General features: G+C 37.5%; 2 protein-coding genes across 3 annotated transcripts; both read right to left on the bottom strand.

Annotated features, from left to right (window-relative positions):
• Window positions 1-554: 554 nt before the first annotated feature.
• LOC135080425 (uncharacterized) lies at window positions 555-4,949 on the bottom strand. The gene is made up of 7 exons (XM_063975060.1): window positions 4,864-4,949; window positions 3,690-3,713; window positions 3,309-3,520; window positions 2,828-2,960; window positions 2,179-2,364; window positions 1,490-1,677; window positions 555-749 (listed from the first exon to the last, which is right to left on the bottom strand). Exons 1-7 carry the CDS (start codon window positions 4,913-4,915, stop codon window positions 633-635), a joined length of 912 nt encoding a protein of 303 aa, XP_063831130.1. The 5' UTR covers window positions 4,916-4,949; the 3' UTR covers window positions 555-632.
• A 1,306-nt stretch (window positions 4,950-6,255) lies between these two features.
• LOC135080746 (uncharacterized) lies at window positions 6,256-18,829 on the bottom strand. Of its 2 annotated transcripts, none has more exons than XM_063975463.1 (8): window positions 18,722-18,829; window positions 16,166-16,189; window positions 15,458-15,663; window positions 13,620-13,749; window positions 12,707-12,871; window positions 12,204-12,382; window positions 7,407-7,517; window positions 6,256-6,779 (listed from the first exon to the last, which is right to left on the bottom strand). In XM_063975463.1, the coding sequence occupies exons 1-7, from the start codon at window positions 18,765-18,767 to the stop codon at window positions 7,407-7,409; spliced, it is 861 nt and encodes a 286-aa protein (XP_063831533.1). In that variant the 5' UTR covers window positions 18,768-18,829; the 3' UTR covers window positions 6,256-6,779. The 2 variants fall into 2 exon arrangements, with proteins under 2 accessions (XP_063831533.1, XP_063831532.1); XM_063975462.1 differs by having other exon boundaries at window positions 7,403-7,517.
• Window positions 18,830-20,695: the final 1,866 nt, after the last annotated feature.

Consider the following 20,695-nt stretch of genomic DNA (forward strand, 5'->3'; position numbering starts at 1 on the left):
ATAGTATACATATTTTGCATAGCGATAATTGTAGAAAGGATAAGGATTACAGTTTTTGATTACCTACATTGTTAAGGTATCATCATTTCAGATAAAATTTATTTTTAAGTGTGATAAGGCGACCACATTCATATTTTTTTGTGTTTCCAGAAGGGTGTTGTAGAATTCAGTCTAATGACTTAATGAGACGAGAAGGTACATACCTATTATGTGGAAATTTTAAATGTTGGATAGTCATTTAGCCTTCAAAATCTTACTAAAACATATTGTAAACTAAATTGATATTGTACTGTGTCTATCCCTAAATAAATAAGTACTCACAAGGATTAAATGTTAGTGTACGTACAGGGTAGGGGTCGATCGCCCCGGGTGCCAACCCATGCTACGCCGCCACTGCTAATAAGTACCTATTTAGAAGTCTTAATATCTACTAATTCACACAATCTTTTTTCCATCTTTTCAGAAATCGTAACTACTTATTCAGCAGCGTTAGCGTTAGCAGGAGTTGGCTGCAAACTGGTAGGTACTAGTGGTAATAATGACAAATCACTATCTGTTGTTTACATTTAAAACTGTTTATTGTGGAATTTATTAAATAATACATTCGATGGTAAAGCGTGGGCTTCTTGAGCCTAGTTGTTGATGCAGTTGATGAGCCAGGGTGAATCCACGTAGTAGATGTGCATAGTGACCAGGCCGGGGCTCGCCGCCAGCTCGTAGATACAGTCGGGACCGTTGGGCACGATCATCTGTCAAAGTCAAAGTCAATTGTAAAATTTCCCAAAAACAAAAGACTGCATGAGTGTTTTACGGTGTTTAGATGTTCCGTAGTCAATCCACATAATTAACTATTTAAAAATTTCAAACCACTGATTTTGACCAAGAAAACTGTATGCTAGGTGCGATTTGGCAACTAACGAGTGAGAATGAATGAGTTAGAGACCTCACCTTCACATTTGTGTATCACCTAGTGCGCGTGAACGCACAGGGTGACACATGAACCAATCACAGAGCTCTTCAACGCTGTGCATTCGAATTGCTGTTTCACTTAAGCAAGCATCGTTTGTGAATACGGGCGTAAGCTTTTATTGAATTTCTCGAGCCTGAATCTATCAAAATGGGCTAGTGCCGCATTCACTACAAGAATTTTTGCAAGTACCTAAATAACGTCGAACAACGACGGGACGGGACGGACGGATCGAAAATCGGTTGATAAAAAAGAACACGTCTGTAAACTGCGTTAGAATAATCACATCCGCCGATATGTTTATGAATTTTTAAAAATAATAATAAAGTCATTTAAAGGAGCTACTTCAGAGTAGTTTAATGCCCAAAAACAAATTAGACGGATGAAGACATGCGACGTTGTTCGACAACGACGACGAGTGTGTTGTTATGTCTTAGGCTGGTTTCCTTCAATTACATACATTTTGATTTGTCAGCGCCGACGATCAGCGAGCGGTCAGCGCGATTCGAAAACCAGCCTTACCTTGACGTCACTCTCAGTGGGTCTTTCGAAGTAGTCCTTGACGAGGGCCGAAGCGGGCAGCTTGCCGAACGACATGAAGCCCGTACCGATCAGCTGTTCAGTGCGCACGTCCAGAAGTGGGAACCACGGCAGCAGCGTGGAGGACGAGCACTCGGTGGTGGGCGACATGTTGTAGTAGTAGTGGCGACCTGGAACGATACATAAGAATATTATGTTGCGGGGCAGGACTAACGGTAAGTACAGTCAGCGTCAAATAGTCCTTGACACCCAAAGTGGTCAAAAAGTTGACAACACAACCTTATTCCAATTGTAACCAAGACGTGTTGCGAACTTTTTGGCTTCTTTGATTGTCACGAATTATTGTGCGACTGTACAATAATTAGTAGATCATAGGAGGTAGGCATTGGATGGAATGTTAGAAAAAGTCACAAGCTTTAAGACCCTGCAATTTCTCGAGGCTGATTCTCTGATTCTATAATAAGCAAATCTAGAGGATCTGGCTGTAGCATGTGTGATGTGTCATTTATGGTCATAGGCTTAAATAAAACCTACTACAAACAAAATATGCTTTTGTTTCTGCCCATGTTGCGTTGCATAGACTGTCTAAATGTAAAACTGGATATTGAAAGAAAATGTTCACTTGTTGTTTGAGCAGCTTGGCTTGAAATAGCAGTGACTTATCATCTCACCCATGAGAATGACGCAGGCCTGTTCAGTGAACAGGGAGGTGGCGGTGTCGGTGACCTCGGTGGCGTTGCCGGAGATCTTAACCAGGTCCCCGTTGAAGCCGGTGACCCACACGGCGTCCTCTTGCAACACCCCACGGCTGAGGGAGCGGGAGGCGCGGCGCTCCTCTTTGCTCTTTCTCAGGGTAGCTTTAAAAATGGAAAATATGTTGTAAGAAAGGTACGAAGAAGGAAAAATGTATTATTAACCCATCACTGCAATTATGTGTATAGCAAGTTAGATTTAAGAATAAGACATCCATCATAATCATCATCATCATTAAAGCCAGAGGACATGAACAGCTGCACGTAGGTTTAGGTCTCACGCTACGCTAAACTACTACTAAATAAATCAATTAAATTAAAATTAGTACGCTACGTACTAATTTTAATTTATTTGATTTATTTAGTACCTACTAAGTAAGTAGCATAACTTTGATATAATCGTAAATAGCGGGCAATGTCATCTGATAAGTCTGTTATCAGATTCGGGTTAGTAAGTAACATTTAAAATTACTTATGTAACATTTGGCCATAGGGGTAAAAATTCAACACCATTCACAACCAAAGGTAATGATGGAAGATGCAGGTTGTAGAGAAAACGGGCCCATACCTTCAGAGACAAAGTACTGCTGCAAGGTCCAGTAAGTCCTGACATCACCACTGGAGTTTTCGGGCGCAGTCCAGCTCGTGTAGCCTTGGGTTTCCCAGTCCAGAGCAGCGTCGGTGTAGCTGTCAGTGGGCAGCTGGAATGAAAAATTATAACAATTTTACGCTATAATTAGTAGGGATTTTCTTAAGTTAGGTCTGCTGAATCAGTTAATTCGTTGAAGTTTTCATGTGACTTTTTCAGTGTTTATATTGTCACTGATTCTTTTAGCCCTTATACGCGCCACTTATCCAATAATACCCTGTAAGAATTCGCAAGTGGAGTGTCCTCGACCATAAGATTAGTCTCATCATGTTTAAGAACATCTTACATTTTCCTCTATTGGATACATAGATAAATGCTCCAGGAGACTCGTTCCCCTTATGAAATCATTATCAACAAAATAGTTGAGCAAGAAGCATAGGTTTAATTGGCAATAACTTACAGCAACTTGCAGACCAGCAACATCATCGTTGTCATCATAGAGGGCGCAGAGGACCACATCGTCCTGTGAGGGGCACAGCATCACCAGGCTACTGAGAGGGCCATCGGGCCTGGCGGTCTCCACCCAACGGGAGTTCTTGGCGTCGGACAGAGTTTGCGGGACGGAGATGAAGAAGGATGAACCCCAACCGGTAAGACCAACCCCGAAACGGACTGAAAACGATAGAAGGTAAGGACAGTTAAAAAGGCAATATACAAAGTTTTGTAAGTTATTTGATTCCAGTAGTGAGATATTTACGTTATTTATTTTAAAAGATTTTATTTCCATAAGTAGAAATTTCCGTAATTTGAATCACCTGATAAAAAATAGTGCTATGCTTACCGCTAAGTCCACTGTTCCAGGGAGCTGAAATATAATCAGAAAACGTATTTAAAAATCTATGCTTTTTTTTTTTATCCTAGTACCTATAACTTCATCATCAGAGACCAAGAGAAGCACCTGGCTTGCTGACTTTTAACAGGTGGATAAATAGTTATTTAGAAAGAGATTTATTTAGACAGTTAAAGAGGACGTGAGGTATTACAAGACAGCAAAGCGCGCCACTGGTCATATTTTCTTGAAGTCGTCAGTCCATCAAGAATATCACACAAGTCGCAAGCATTTTTGCAGACCCTTTTGTACCCTTTGCACCACCGGCCTGCACCACTGGTGGTGCAAAGGGTATTTTTTAATCCCTTTTGCACCACCAATAGTGCCGCCCTACCATTAACTGTAAAACGATTATCTATAATCATATAATATTAATATTATAAAGAAGAAAGATTTGATTGTTTGTTTGTTTGTACCTACTAAATAGGCTCCGAAACTACTGGACAGATTTGACAACATAACATAAAAATTAATAACAACCATTCATACCTACATACAACGAATAATTCCTAAAGTACCAGGGCAACATAATCATAAAGGAGCTACTTATATCAAATTCTTCTTGGTTGACCCGAGAAATAAACATGTATCATAAAATAGCTCCTTTATGGTTATGTTGCCCTGGTACTTTATTCGTTGTATGTAGGATGTAGGCCCGGGGTATCGTGGGTCTGAAGTGAAATGTTTATAGGCACTTACACACACACAAATTAAAACTTTTAGGTAGGTTTTGATTTATTTATAACAATTAAATTATTAAGTATTTTACAGTCTACTACTAGTTTTACAGTCGATGGTAGCACAGCACTATTTGTTGGTGGTGCAAGAGGGATTTAAAAATACCCTTTGCACCACCAGTGGTGCAGGCCGGTGGTGCAAAGGGTACAAAAGGTTTGCAGACCGGGTGTTATGTACTTGCCAAAAACACATATGACAGCTTTGCTGTAAGGTTTCTAGAAGAGTCTAGGGTTTCAACAGACTTGAAGGTCTACGCAAGGCTGTTAATTCTCTTTGAGCTTAGGTAAGTATATTTTGCTTACTTACTACGTGGTCTACAGTTACTGCAGTTTTTGCGGAACTGAAATCCTAACTTACAAAACTATCTTATCCTGGGTCCGCTACTTACTTGCAGCGCTGGCTGCAGCGATGCAGGCAGCTAAAATAACTAGTTTCTGCATGGCTAGGGCTTTTTTAAGAACTACACGGCCTAATTAGGAAGTTCTCTTTTATATTATGATTAACTAACATTATCTGTGTCTGATTAGGCTTAATCATGTTAAAACACATCGCAGATGTAGATAGAGATTGGAATTTGGGTACAATCAAAACTTTAAAATTAAATGCTAATAACAAAATTAGATAATATTAGGTGGATTCAATCTCTAGGTTGTTATAATAATAAGAGACAGCTACTTCTTCAACAGGTGGAGCAGATTACTACAAAAATCAATCAATTCAATCGAACACGCTCGTAACGGCTTTAAAACGCCCAGGAAGCTGGAAACATTGAATTTTCGAATGGATCCAGTTTATTTTGAAATCTATTATTGGTACCGGTGGATAGAGCTCGTGAAGCACTTTCAGGATCAGTAACCTGTTTTTGGATATCTTGTATAGTTTTTAATATTATGTAGTTCTAAATGTATGGAAGCTGGAAACATTGAATTTTCTGATAGATCCAGTTTATTCTGTAACATATTATTGGTACCGTTTGAAAGAGCTTGTGAAGCACTTTCAGAATCAGTAATCAGTTTTTCGATATCGTGTATAGTTTAGAAATAATCGAGTGAGATCACTTAACGTTTCCACCCTGTATATTATTGCTATGAATCTATAGGTACTAATATTATAAAACTGAAGAGTTTGTTGCTTGGTTAAACGCGCTAATCTTTTTGTGTTGGATAGCCCATTTATCGAGGAAGGCTTTAGGCTATAACATCACCCTACAGCCAATAGGGACGGAGCAGTAAAGAAAAATGTTGCAAAAACTGGAAATATTATTCAAACTAACTATTTTCACGCGTACGATGTCGCGGGAACAGCTAGTGAAAGATAAATAATTGTGGTAGTAATTGGTTTCTTCTGTTTCATAAGATAAGATGCATTAGATAAAGTTGTTTTAATTCTTGGTTTGTCATCGTCAAGAATGGGCAGCACGTGGTTCTTGTCATCTTGATTGTTTAACAGAATCTGCTTAAAACTTTAATTTTGTGTATCATCAACCGCTAATCGAGAAAGCAACTAACTTAACAGACAGGTTGGTAATGCTGAATTAACAAGTTTTAATCGAGAATTAATAAATGTTATAATATCTCGAACAACATTTATCATTAGATAATTCTACCTACACATCACACACTTAATTTTCGGCAAAACAGTAAAGCATAGAGTTTTTCAATGTAATATTAATCAAATACTAACCAGGAAACTAATGATTATTTTCCTGTATAAAGCAGTGTTTTATTTGTTATTTTTTTGTATCTTTATAAGTTAAGGGTTAGGAAAATAAAACACGATGTCAGTCAGTACACAATTAAGTATTTATTTTAAGTATTATTTGTTGTTTAAACTTAAAACCGGTCACCGACTGCTCTTCAAACGAGACTCTATTGGCTATTAATATAAATACGATTAAAAAATAATTGATAGTCAACACAGACAGAATATATTAATAAAGATTTTATATTACCTAATTAAAGCGACTTCACCAATTTGGAAAGACATAGCTATGCAGTTCTTAGTTACTTCAAATTAATTTAATGTATTATAAACAATATGATTTTTAAATAATTTCTACGGTGATAGGCTTGAAAACAAATGACGCGAGTAACTCTTGGTCTTCATTTGTTCTTTTGCAAATGTTAAAATGGTGAAATTTCGCGATCGTCATTTGTTTCCATGCCTATTAGAAGTGAAAGAAGTCGCTTCTATGATCAACCACTGAAGAGTCTCTTGACCTCGTCGGCGACCTGGTTGGCGTACCGGTACCCGTTCAGCATGAGCCTGCCCATCACGGGAGCCGGTTTCACTGAGTCTCCATTCCTGAGAGTTCGAAAAAGGGGTTAAACATTTATTTAAGTTATTGTTATTTAATGTGCAGGAAGCACCAGGATGCAGACAGTGCAGGACCAGTGGAAATCCATAGGAGTGGAATTTGTCCAGCAATGGACAGCATTTGGCTGAAATGAACGATTTATAGTGTAAGTTAGACGCAAGTAAATTGTTAGAGGCTTTTTTTATAGTGCCATAAAAAAGTCAAACAAATTAATATCAACATGCTAACAATGCTTTCTAAAATGCTTTGTTCGTGCAATAATCAATGCATCGGTGCAATAAAGTCTGGAGACATTCGACAAGTAAGTCAAAAGATAAAATAGAATAGAGAACAAACTTAAACTAAAAAAAATTGCAACGTGTTAAGAAGACGCTAGTCGTAGTCAATGATGAATGTCTCTACTAGAGAATTTTGGAAAATATTTAACTATTTTATTCTCGTCTTGAATGACCCATGTTCAAAATGCAAAAACAATTTTCTCCCCGCAATTTCATCGATATTAAGGCGAGTGAAACTCAGGAAAAGTTCTCTTCAAAGTTTTCAAACATCAGCAAGGGTTAGTACATAAATCTAAAGGGTTAGTTGAAAAGAATGTGCACTTATTACTTACTCACTTACTTGCACCGAATGTTCCATGGGTCATCGATGTAGTAGATGTGGAGGGACAGAATCCCGTAAGATGTCCCCCACTCTTCCAGGCATTTGGGGGCGTAGGGGATGGTGATCTGATGAGAAAAAAACGTTATATCCATACATTTTTATGTAGAGCTCTACGAATGTAGTCTCATTTTTTATTTGGGTAGGCTTTTCCTTGTGATTGTGAGTGCCTGGATCAGCGGCGCAGGACTGGTTATTGTGGAAATCCTTGGGGGAGGCCTTTGTCCAGCAGTGAACGTCATTTTGATGAAACGTTTCCGTTGTGAAAAACTGAAAACACACGATGTCGGACGTTAAAAATGCAAGCCTGTGCATCTGTTGCAGTGCCAGCTAAGGTGGTGTAAAGGTTTCTTAAACTTTTACTCTCACACAGCAAAATTTTCCCCCTGTCCTTGACCAGTGCACGTAGGCATTTCCTGACACAAAAAGGTAGTGTCCGACCGAAACTAGTTTTACGACCGAAACCGAAACCGAAAACGAATTTCGGCAACGGTATCTATTTCGGTCGAAACCGAAACTTCCTCACAAGGCTCATATTTTGAGGGAAAAATAAAGAAAACGTTATTATAATCAGTCAGTATTTATTGTTTTCCCTTTAAATTGCATTAAAATTGAACTTATAAAGCGCCTTTTTATAAGGTATCAAATTATGTACAGTCACGGAATGAAAAGGTTCGTCAGTTTTCAAATTGATTCCTTCAACGAATCGCGAGCACATATTACCTTTTGAAACTATGTTACAGAATAATCTCGAGTTAGAGAAAATAATCTTTAACTGTTCGTCAATAAAATTCAAAATTATTCAGATCAAAGTTGTTTGACGATTTAACTTGTCAAGAAGATTATTATGATTGATAAACTAAAACCTTCTTGTTGGTTCAACCTGCCATTATCTATTGAAAAAAAAAACTACATTTTGTAACATTGCACTGATGGGATAGAAAAATAAACAAGCAAAACCTCATTCGTTAGCAAACGTCATATTTATTTAAATGTTAGCAGCATTGTTTCTTGCACGGTTATGTTGGCAGGTTTGACTCTTACAGTGGGTCTAGACAAAGTGCAAATTATAATCGCAAACCAGTCGATAAGTGGTCGAAAAGCCCCTTTTTTGTATGGAGTTTTGACGGATTCGATTTTCGATTCGATCAAAAAGTGCGTTTTGTCTAGGGGGGCAGTACCTAGTGCAAGCGAAAACCGACACTAAGGTGACGAACCTTTTCATTCCGCGACTGTACATTAGAAAAGAAAAAGAAGGATGACATAGTCTAGATTTTTTTTAATTACTCGCAATATTCAGGACATCTACATAACCCGTCCCATGGTCGGGTCTTTTACCTTAATAATTTCTCAAAACGAAATTGGTAGTACGTAAGTTAGTATCTACTGTACTTGCCACTTGGATACCTTGGTGATAAATACTAAAATGAACTTTGAAACTCTGAATCCATAATATTATCACCATGAAATGCACTATAGTCATTACTAACTACCTAACTAATGTTTGTTTACGTTTAGCATTTGCGAACCAAAAAAAATATTTATAGGTTAGATTAAACTTGATTATACTTTTATCAGTCATATTGAATATATTTTTTGATGTTTACTACCCGCTCTTATGTTATAACAACATAAAACGAGATAAAACTTACCAAATTCAAAATAAATCACTCGAAAACTCGCCACCACAACAAAACAAAACTAACAGCAAACAAAACAAACAAGCGAGCAAATCACGCACTACATTGGCTTTGATCGGATTCATTCACTCATTCAACGCGCCGAACATGACCGATAACAGCGCGGAAACTCCCGAATGCACATTCGGTTTCGGTCGTAGTTTCGGCAAGTTCGCCACCGAAAACGAAACTAAACCGAAACTCGTGTTTTTACCGAAACTCAACCGAAAACGAAACCGAAACCGAACATTCGGTCGGACACTACAAAAAGGCTCTCTTCGCTTTCCAAATAATTTCTAATTTTCATTTCGCTTTACTACATATGTACTTAATGACAGCGTATTTCTCTGTGTTACGACGGCATGATGTAAAAGCGCAGATGCAGGAACATAAAGTTTAGTGCCGTTCTAAACATGATTCATTCGATTATATCGGCTGCGCTGGTCGTTTGGCTCTCTCTCAAGTGGCCAATTGGGACGGGACGGGCAATTTGAATTAAGTTTGGTATCAAATCGGATGCCATCGTTAACCCTTTACTCATAGCAATAGGCTAAAGCTCAGTAAATGACAAAAAATGGTATCAGTTAATACGTCTTACGAAAGAGTTATTATTCAAAACTCATTATACCTTTGCGGGACTTTTCACAAGGTCTCGAAATTATTTTCTTATTATTGACCTATAAATATTTGCTATGAGAGCTATTTTTATACATTGCAAATAGACCATTAGATTTTATTTTTGTAGGTAAGAATATGTAGAGCAAAGTAAAAAGAATACCTTTAGCTAAAAGATCTAAAGCAGACTAAATAGGGAGCTTAACAACGACCCTCATTATTTTTTTACATGATAGTCAGCTTTTTTATCAAAAAGCCCTCTTTCAAAGAAAATCCGTAGGGTTATTATTATTACGTACCATGCTATGAGTATTAGCGATTGCGATAATTTTGCGAAATGCTACTTATCGCCAAATCCTATTAGAATTTAGATTGTTGACATAGTACACTTGCACCTATAGGTGCATACGTACTATAAATATATTTGAGGCATGTTGATATTATCAACACTCTCGCACTTAGGCTTGTATCCTGGAACGTCGCTCTCACGTAATAGATTCTGTTTTGTGATTGGATGGTTCAAATATTGAAATACAATAGATCGCTAAACTTTAATCTATGGATTGGATCATATGATTATTAGATAGCCCGACATGTATTTAGTTAAGATTTGATGCGCACAAAGTTCCATATCTTCAAATTATGCTATCAGTTGCCAACAAAACACGCTACGCTACGTAATATAAGGCTTGTGGGTGATAATGTGAATTATCTTCAAAATATCTTATTGTTTAGATAAAATTAATTATTATCGGTGTTAATCAATACATTTCAGTGGCCATAGTCCAATACGTCACGCTATTACTTTGATGTGTTGTTTAAGAAATCACGTGCATGTTTGTTTACTAATATTAGGTACTAGCGGCCGCCCGCGACTTCGTACGCGTGGATCCCGTTTTACCCCCTTCATCTATCTTACGCGGTTTAGATTTTTTCATTCAAATGTTTTTTCCCGTTCCCGTGGGAATTTTTCAATATCCTGTTGTAACTAAGCTTTAAGTTTATTAAGATACCTACATGTCAAATTTCAAGCGTCTAACTAAAGCGGTTTAGATTTTTCATACAAAGGGATTTTCCCACGAATTCCCGTTCCCGTGGGAATTAGTTTACTAAAGTACCTACGTGCGAAATTTAAAGCGTCTAACTTAAGCGGTTTAGATGTTTCATACAAAAGGATTTTCCCGTAATTCCTGTTCCCGTGGGAAATCCTAAACCTGCCCAGGAGTATGAAGAATATTTGTACCAAGTTTTGTTAAAATCCGTCGAGTAGTTTTTGTTTCTATAAGGAACATACAGACGGACAGACAGACAGACGGAAAGACAGACAAAAAATTTACTGATTGCATTTTTGGCATCAGAATCGATCACTAATCACCCCCTGATAGTTATTTTGAAAATATATTTCATGTACAGAATTGACCTCTCTACAGATTTATTATAAGTATAGATTTTACGGTGACACAGTAATTCAATTTTAAATTAAATTAAATAATTATTTATTTCAATCACATTGGGATCATATTGGTTTGAGTTTAGGTATTTAAACGAGTCTTCAAATCTGTTGGCTTTCACTAAACAAGTGACTGTCAATAAATTGTATTGTTTTAAACTTTCATGGTCACCATGGTGGTGATCATGGCGCTTGCAACAGTGCTGAAATATCGGAAACTCGAAATTAAGGTATATGGTATCAATCCCGTCAATAATAATTATTAAGACTGTCAATAAAGATACGCAATACACCCCATAAAGCAAACTGGGTGGTAGTGACGTGGACATCTCTTAAACGCTGATTTCGCTAATAAGGGTCCTTGTTGGAGGGATCATGGCTCACGGGGTCGGGCTAAATCATGGGGAAATTACACCCTAATTAGCAAACAAACCGTGGATTTAATGCCGTGTTTTACGCCTTTGTTTTACATTTTGAATATGCGATACGAGGCTTATGGGAAATTCGAAAAATTTCAAAGGTTGTTGTTGCGACAAAATTGATAAAATTGTTATTGTAGTTATCTAATTTGGTTTTTCCTAAAAATGAAGAATTACTGAATCCAAATTCCCAGGTTTATCCATTCATTTATAGATGATTAATTGTATTAGATAAGTAACATAGCATATTAAAATTTATCAGTAAGCCATATCACAAATAATATAATACTAGTCCATATTTCTGATTTAGTAGAAAGAACTTTGTATGCTTTTTAAAGTAATAATATTCATAAAGACGTATAAAAGGTGTTTTGTCCAATTCCTGGAAAGTTTACCCTATATGATTCATGACATGTTTACAGTTCAAGTGACAAACTTGACCTTCACTGGTTGGGTTTTTATTGGCTGTCAAGCTATAGATCCTGGCTACTCAGGAGTTCTGCTGCAACTCCTACGGATCTACAGCTACAGCGGTTGGGATTGTTGGGAACAAGAGGTGGGAATAGTCCTGTTTTTGTTCAAGTGACATACCTCAGCAACTTCAGATCTGGAGGGTGGGATCTCGAACCAGTGGCGCGGCTTCTGCGTAGCCAGCTTGCCGAACATCATAAAGCCTGTGCCCAGGAGTTCCCCGTTGGTGGTCAGAGCGAACCAGGGCAGCAGGTCTTCGCACTTCATCTGCTCTGTCATGTTGTAGTAGTAGTGGGTGCCTGAGGACAGAGGAATGGTAAGGTGAGAAACATAACAGACAATTTAATGCTTGTTAAAAATAAAAATATTTTCATTATTCACAATGGGTAAACAATCCACCCCTTGTGATCAGAATAAGTGTCTTGATTAGTTTTAAAAACATGTCACACCCACATCAAGCCTCCTTGATTGATAGTACCTAGTAAATAGACTTTTGCTTCCAACAATCTCTTAAAATCACATTTATTTCTTCAGGCTTTTTACTCTAGCAAAATAAGATTCCAATTCTTCCGTAGTCTGACTGGAAGTTTCCATACTGGTGATATCTAAAAAAAAATCTTTACCCATGTTAGGAACGCAGTTCTGTCTCTTGTAGGCGGTGGTGTTCAGCTCAGCTTCAGAGATGGGAATCTTGAGGAGCTTGCCGTCCAGCCCGGTGACCCACACGCCGCCATCTTGGAGGGTCTCGCCGTTCTCTACCTGCGGGCCTGAGCCGGCCTTGAGGGAGTCTGAAAGGAACAAATACTTCATCATCGTCATCACCATCAGGTTATTTAGACTTCACTGTACGAGGACCTGACTGACCAAGTAAAATCACCAGGCAGTCTGCCAACAGAGAGAGATAGCGGGAGATCGTGCGGAGAGCTATATCCACCTCTACAACAGACGTGAACAACATCGCCTCAACGTGACCACGACTGCTCTGCCAAGACCGAAACAATTATGGCGAAGAAGCACGAGGACGGCTCTCTCTTATTGGCTAGAAGAGGATTTGACCCACACTCCCCTCGCTGGCCAGACTGGTTGGGGAGGTAAAGAAATAATTGCGAAGAATGTCAGTCTATAATATCAGTTATAAACTTATAAGCATAGATACAACAACAAATCTTACTCGTAAATCGACACAATAGCCGACGTGAGTGAAAGGATGTGACAATTTAAACGTACCTAATTTATCTTTGCAAACAACAATCGCTGGGGTTGAGAGCACGCACAGAGCAGACAGTCGTAATTTGTTTTTGCCATTTCATTGGTCATTTAGGCTCCAATTCAGGAGCACGATTCTCTCCAAGTTATTAGAACCAAATGGAAGATTTATTCTACACTCCCAACGTTAGTCACACGGATTGCGGAGAACTGATGACCGCATTTGTCCCTTATTCGCCTCTTACGAGATTCTCGGGAGGAGTTGGCAGGGTCATATTCTAATCTGATAGAACGACGCGGCTAACTACTACCAATGATTTTAACCCTTACCTTGAGAGACGTAGAACTGGGTTAGGGTCCAGTACTGGTTGGCAGGTTCACCTTCGACGGCCGGCGCGTTCCACTTCACAAATTTCTTTTCAGGTTTGATGGCCAGGGATTCGTAGTCATCAACAGGCAGCTGAGAAAACATTAAGCAGTTTATTGATTGTTATATCTAACGCATTATAACTACCTATAACTACCTATGTATCAAGCAATGTTTAGCTTTTCCGATCCGAACCGATCCCAAGATTTAAATCGTACACACACACACACACACACACACACACACACACATATATACGCGCGCGCGCGCACGCACGTACACTTACAAACAGTGAGAATCGACAGTTATTGAAATATTTAAAAACTGTAAGAATTTGCTTCTGTAAAAAACTTCTACTGAAATCTAAAAAGATAATTTTATTTTGCATACTAGTGTTAAAGATTACATGTGTACTTAAATTATCGTAACCAGTGTAAGTAGAGCGGGGCCTCCTGCCACAGGTATATCCATATACTTACTAGGTAGGCCCCAGCCTCAGATTAATGTAAGTAGGTACCTGCTTGTAAAAGTAAATAAAAGATTTATTTTATTTATTTATTATGTTGCTGAATAAACGAAGGTTTGTCCTTGTATACAGTAGAGTCGAAAGGTTGATCTTTTAAAACTCTGGAAAACAACATGTTACAAGTAACAAGCACGACTACAAAAGATGCCACAGTGATGTTTTATCGTACACGCTATTGAATGTAAATTTTTTTTGTTCCAATGTTTTTATTTTTTATAAGTCAAAGCTGGAAACTTCCACTGCGTTTCCCACGTATACCTACATAGCAGTAGGTTTTCTTTTGTTAGGTACTTTTTACTGCATAGTCATAATGCAAAGCTAAAAATAACATTGAAGCGAGATCGTTCTGGACTTATCGTTTTGTCCACGCCCGGCTGAGATTGATCTTGCTCATCTAAATAAATTAGATAAACGGCTGCTGAGCGGCGCGGGCGCAGCTGTGCATATTCTTGAAGTAATCATGTGCTTAAAGTACTTCCTTGTAAGTAAAAGTAGGCAAGTACATACATTAAAGTTAGACTAAAACATATAGGTACTATGCTTTTGTTTATCTGGACGTCTGGCTAAAGCGGCTAGCCTAACAAGTAATGACCTCCAATTTTGCAATTCATCAATAATAAATTAACTTTTTTTACCGTCATTCAGATAAGTAACGTGGGTGTACTTTACTTACTCTTGTAAGCTGCGTGCGACCTGCGTTGACTTTGTTTTTTTATCACCAAGGTATAAAGCGAAGCGAATATACAGGTTAGGTAGTATGCAGGTAAACTTTTTATGTAGGTATGTCAACCAGTTTACCTGTTGTACCTATCCTAGCCCTAGAATGGTCTAGTGCCCTCCCCAGGATGTTGGCGTTGGGCTACCGATTCGAAGCTATGGTTCTAATAGCACCCCCACTCCCTGTATCCATCGGACTTAGCATGCCTTGAAAGCCCTAGATCGCCTATGCCTAAGCAGGGGCTTCGGTTTTTTTCAGCAGCTCATCAACAGCCTTTACACTGCTGGACTATGAGCCTCCTTCACTATAGTGGAGGGTATTGCCATAATCCCCACGCTTGGCAGGCGGGTTGGAGATCGCAGTTTAAAAGATTGATGTTCTTCAGAGAGCGCTGCTGCCCGTTCTCTGTTTGATGTGTAGTGTCCCTAAGTCGCCTCTTACGACACCCGCGGGAAGAGTTGGAGTTGGTGACAAATGTATTCTACTCTGCCGTCACCACACGGCGAAGCAGCTACAGTATTCTAAAAATCATCTTCAATATTTTCTATTCTACTCACAGCAATCTGCAGACCAGCAACGAATCCAGCAGTGTCAAACAGAGGGCAGACTGCTCTGCCTGGAGGGCAGTACATCCTCAACTCTGGGAGAGGGCCGGGAGGGCGCTCAGTCCTCTTCCATCCGCTGCTCTCCGCCTCGCTGATGGTGCGAGGGATCTTGAAGAAGTACTCTGTGTCGGCGAGGGCATCTGACCAACCGAACTTCGCTGCGGAGAAGGTAATCAGAGTTTAAATGTATCTATTTAATACATGGTAGGACAGACATCGACAAACGAAAGTGGTATATTTTGCTTTTTGTAGTAGCAGAACACAACATTTGTTTTAGTCTACTCTACATTGAGAAGGCAACGTAATTTAACTATGATAGCAACTATCTCGATGTAGAAAGAAATTCTAATTAGTGATAATGGGTTCATCCTAAACTTGTATTAGCAATCGTTTTCAGCTTGATTTGAACATTTATTACTGCTGAATGGATCTACATAAATATTTGTCATATTGAGAGCGATCGTGATAGAAGTTAGGTCCCACAATATCCTTAAATGATTTTCAAAATCTAATACACTACCAACAAGAAACACAGTAGAGTCATAGAGCCATTTTCGCCTGAGCACATAATAAAACTTTGTAATTTTCTTTACGAGTAGGTTTGGGTCGACAAAAAGGCCCTACAAAACTTTTAAAATTATTAACTTATACACAACTTACCCCGGAGGCCGGTGTACTTCAACCCTGAAACAAAAGAATAGGAAATTAACTATTTTTTTAAGTATTAGGTAAGTTTATGTAAAAATAGTTTCGTTGGTAAACACCAACTTTTTATTTTTCTTTTGTTTGCGTTGAGAAAATGTTTAGGTTAGTTTTCATTTGTTTTAACATTTCACTAAAATCTCTTTGAACACATACACTTAGTATGGTGTTCTTTTCGAAGTAAATCCGATAAAAGCGTTCTCGTAGAATAAAATTACTCGCACGTGATCCTAATGACGTCCCAATTGAATAAGCCGGAGGAATTACATTTTGTTTCGAACTGTAATCGACGGAAAATAAGGTAGGTCCATTTTCCAATGCCCTTTTGCTTTTTTTTACGTCCCATTAAGTCTTACAAGAAGTTTGTAATCTTTATTGCTAGTTACCTACCATATAACCACACTTATGAAGTACATTTTCTTTATTTTATTCTTTAGTGTAAGTTCATAAGATGGTTGTCCCTCAGTCCCTGGATCAGGAAAGCAATGTCAATCAAGTCTGCAAATTAAGAATCACCTCACCTCACCTCAGGGATTCGAAGAATTAGCTTTAAATCAAGCAGGAGATACAAAAAAGCGATCCTACTATCTTTAGCTATTGTAGCTTTGTAGCTACAAATAGTGCTATTGAAAGTAATGTCAGTAAACAAACCTTATAATTTGGTAAAGAGGGGCAATTGTTACTGTACTTACTGAGACGATTGGGCTCAGACCAGGCCAATACAGGGCTTAGACACTTGTCTGATATAGACAATATTTTTATTGCAAAATAGCATAATATTACAATTAATAAGATCAGGGATTAGCCATCACCATAAGATGATAAAAGTCGACTGTAAGGGAGAAATAATTTAAACGTTTCAGTGATCTCCATTTCAATTTTCCTAACAAAGAAGGTTTACTCCAATTACTACTAAATTCGTACAAATTAAACATTATTTTTTATTACTAACATAGCCAGTTATGTATAAATATGTATGTGCCTTTCCACTAAATATGAACTCAACAACAAATAAACAGTTTTTATGGTTTAAAAATACTGCAAGGTGCATCTTCACAGGACCTTGGCAGTGTTTATTCAACTTATAAAAATAAAAAGCTATCATCTACCAACTAGTTTAATGTTCCGAACAAGTTTTATAAAATGTATGGTTTTATTTTGGTTCAACCTGTACCAAGCCAAGGTAGAGGTCGTTTAAGTACGAGTACCTATACGTATGTAAATACTATATTTATTTGTTTTCAAACAGGTTATATTTTATCCTGGATATTTTCCTCTATCGGCTCTAAAGTGCTTTCGAATGTGACTTTATTTATGTGTGGGATATTTAATCAACATTTTCCTCATCTGATTTGATTCTTAATAGCAATTTGATTAACGATAAGGAAGTTCAACACTCCCAATAGGTAGAAAATACTAGTTTTTGTTCTATAAACAGGTAAATCGATCGTTTTTATGCAGGTAGCTACGCAAATGGGAAGACGTTATTTACCTGATTGCATGATTTTATTGATTTTTAGCTTTCCAGCATTGTTTTTACGTAACACTCTGGTTTTGTGAGTTACAATCCCACAATTCATCCATGGTTTAGTAGTAGAAAAAGATAGAGTAGTAGAGTTTTGGTTTTACTCTTGGATGAAGGATGTAAATGTGGAAAATGTGGAAAAAATCATCAGGTTCATAATATAAACAACGCTCAAACTTGATTTATAAGTCATAGATTCTGTCCTGAGATTGTTCTGAAAAATAAAATTCAACCAAACAAAACACTCACTCTACCTACGTTGAAAATTGAATGAACGAGTATAAGCTTATTTCTGCTAATGAGACATGAGACTTAATTCAAAATCTTAGTAGGACTTGGAATTGTGAGCCATTATGAATCTTGTGGAGTTTGTTGATATTCTAGAAGATAAAGCTACGCAAGATCTAGATAAAAGTTGTTACTTGACATAGGAGTTTGAAACCATGTCAGAATCCTATAGCAGCTCAAATTTGTAACATCAGTACCTAACTTGTGGCATCAGTAGTGTACATAAAACTCATAAAACTGTTAGAATCTTATGAGTACATATTTTGGGTATAATTATAATAGCAATTAGTAGGTATTCGAGTTTTATTGCAAGAAGATCCAGTCAAGGAATTTAAAAAAGACAAAAATAATTACCTACAGCTGAATAACTTAGCAGGTTTAATTAATTCTGTAGTACCTAAAAGACCATAAATAAGTATTGGTAATGTGAGTGCTTTTGGATCACTGTAAGCTTACTTGTAAATAATTTAATAAATAAATAGGTAAATCAATCGGGATTAAAAAAAAGGAGTGGTATTTTTAATATTTCTAAATTTTAAAATTAAAAGGTTTAATAATGTTTTAATTTTATGATGCTATCATTATATCTAAGATGCTTGTATTGATATTATCAACTTTGTTTTTATTACATAATCTCGGGTTATTCTTGATAAAATACAGTTTCTACAAACAATATACAAGAGTTACAAAAATGGACATACCTGACGCCACACTGACCGCAGCCAGTAGTACAAGAAACGCTTTCATGCTGTTATTTTGTGGTCAAGACGTAGTTCCCTTGACAGTCAAAGGAGGACTGATGCACCAACTGACCGATCCCACTTATATGGTTAACAAGTCTAGCCCACTGGTTTAGACGTCGTAAAATGGTGTTATACATGACTTATTTGCTATAGGACTTCTGTGTTGTCGCGGGAGGAAAGAACCGATGTATGGCCAAACAGGAAAATTGACATTAAGATGCGTGCGCGCTGTTTAAGATTGATCATCTTGCTTGTCTGTTAAGGAAATGTTATTATTTTTAGGGTACAGTGAAAAATTGAAGTTCTTTTGCGGAATAAGGAGGTTTCTAAGGAGACTTTTATTCACCGAAAGATCTCCAATTAAATGTTTGGTTGATTTACTACTTGTAACTAGTCACTAATTTAACACATTTTAGAAAAATGGATCATGCAATCAAACTTTCGCACTTTAAAGCGAGATAGGTACTCGTAGTCAAACGTGGTACCTATGCTAATCAATGTAAGACTCTTGGAATACTCATAAATTGATTCGCCTAGCTAGACTTGTTTCAGAATACTTTTACGGGCCAAACTTACCATTCAAATCATTAACTTCCTTTTCTTGTGTGTGTGTTCTAGGTAATCACCTAAGATTACAATCCTAGTCTGAGACTTTATGAGCTTCCATAGGCGTTTGACATGACTCTAGATTTAATTAGAATAATAAACTAACAGTTATGTTAACAGTTTTTTGTGCACACGTTTTCAAAATAAACAAAACAAAAAACAACTTGGTAAGTATGAGGAAAATTAACTCAAATAAGTAAATAGGCTAAGTATTATTGAAGACAGATTGACGACCACGTTTTTTCCAAAATACAGTCACGTATATTTTGTTTTATTAGACTCGAGACAATATCCTATCGACTTTCCTGTATTGTAAACGGTAGGGCCCTTTTATTATACGCAGCGGACTAATATTAGCATAGCAAGTAACGTTTAATACTACGGGAACATTCCCACCTCTTGTTCCCTCCGCTGTAACTCCTGTGTAGCCAGGATCTACAGCTTGACCGCCAATAAAAACCCAACCAGTGAAGGTCAAATTTGAGATGTGTAATATATTAAAAACTGTCTGTATTCATCTATTGGGAAGACACTGGCTCCTGAAATACAGTTTACACTAGTTTAGGAGCCAGGGTTTCAATATAAAATATTCTTATTCTCTTATTCTTATTCAAATTTGTCCTGGGGGAAAGTTAAACTGTCATTGGACACGCAACGAAATTAATCAGAAGAACATAGGAGGAGAGACATTATACACACAACTGGAAAGTGTTTCCGGAAAACAGCCATAAAGGGGACCGCTGGGAATAATATGAAATTTTTGCTAAAGTTGTTAGGTTTTCGGTAAGTTAGGTTTTGAAAAAGTTGGGTTGGTTACTTTTAACTAAACCTTCCCCGATTTTTGTTGATATTGAAGCAAGGATCACTCAATCCACATGCACATCTTGTGTATGAGTTAATGTAAACGCCTAGTTCAAAGTAACTGGCAAATATAACTGATGGCGATTGCTATCGGGCGCCGAGCAGGCGTTATGTTTAACGGCGTCTGTTGGCAAGTCGCCACTGATAAAGTATTGCCCAGAGCCATACATGTCGCATGTCAAACAATAAATAATGTTTCATCTGCTGTGCCAATAATGACCAAATTCGATATACATCATAATATGAATGGATATAACCAGAGGTTCTAGTTTAGTGAATAAAGATCAAGAGGTGTAGATCCAACGCTAAGGTTTCTACCTAACTGCATTATGTGCATGTGCATATTTCCTTTCTACTTACTCTGAAAGTTTATATTTACCCACAATATTTTCTTAGACTGCATCGAGAACACGATGGAATAATATGTTGGCTCTACGTAAATAATAAAATCTTCAATCGCTTCGA

Source organism: Ostrinia nubilalis, chromosome 18, assembly GCF_963855985.1.
Source record: "Ostrinia nubilalis chromosome 18, ilOstNubi1.1, whole genome shotgun sequence".
In the NCBI taxonomy this organism is placed as follows: domain Eukaryota; kingdom Metazoa; phylum Arthropoda; class Insecta; order Lepidoptera; family Crambidae; genus Ostrinia; species Ostrinia nubilalis.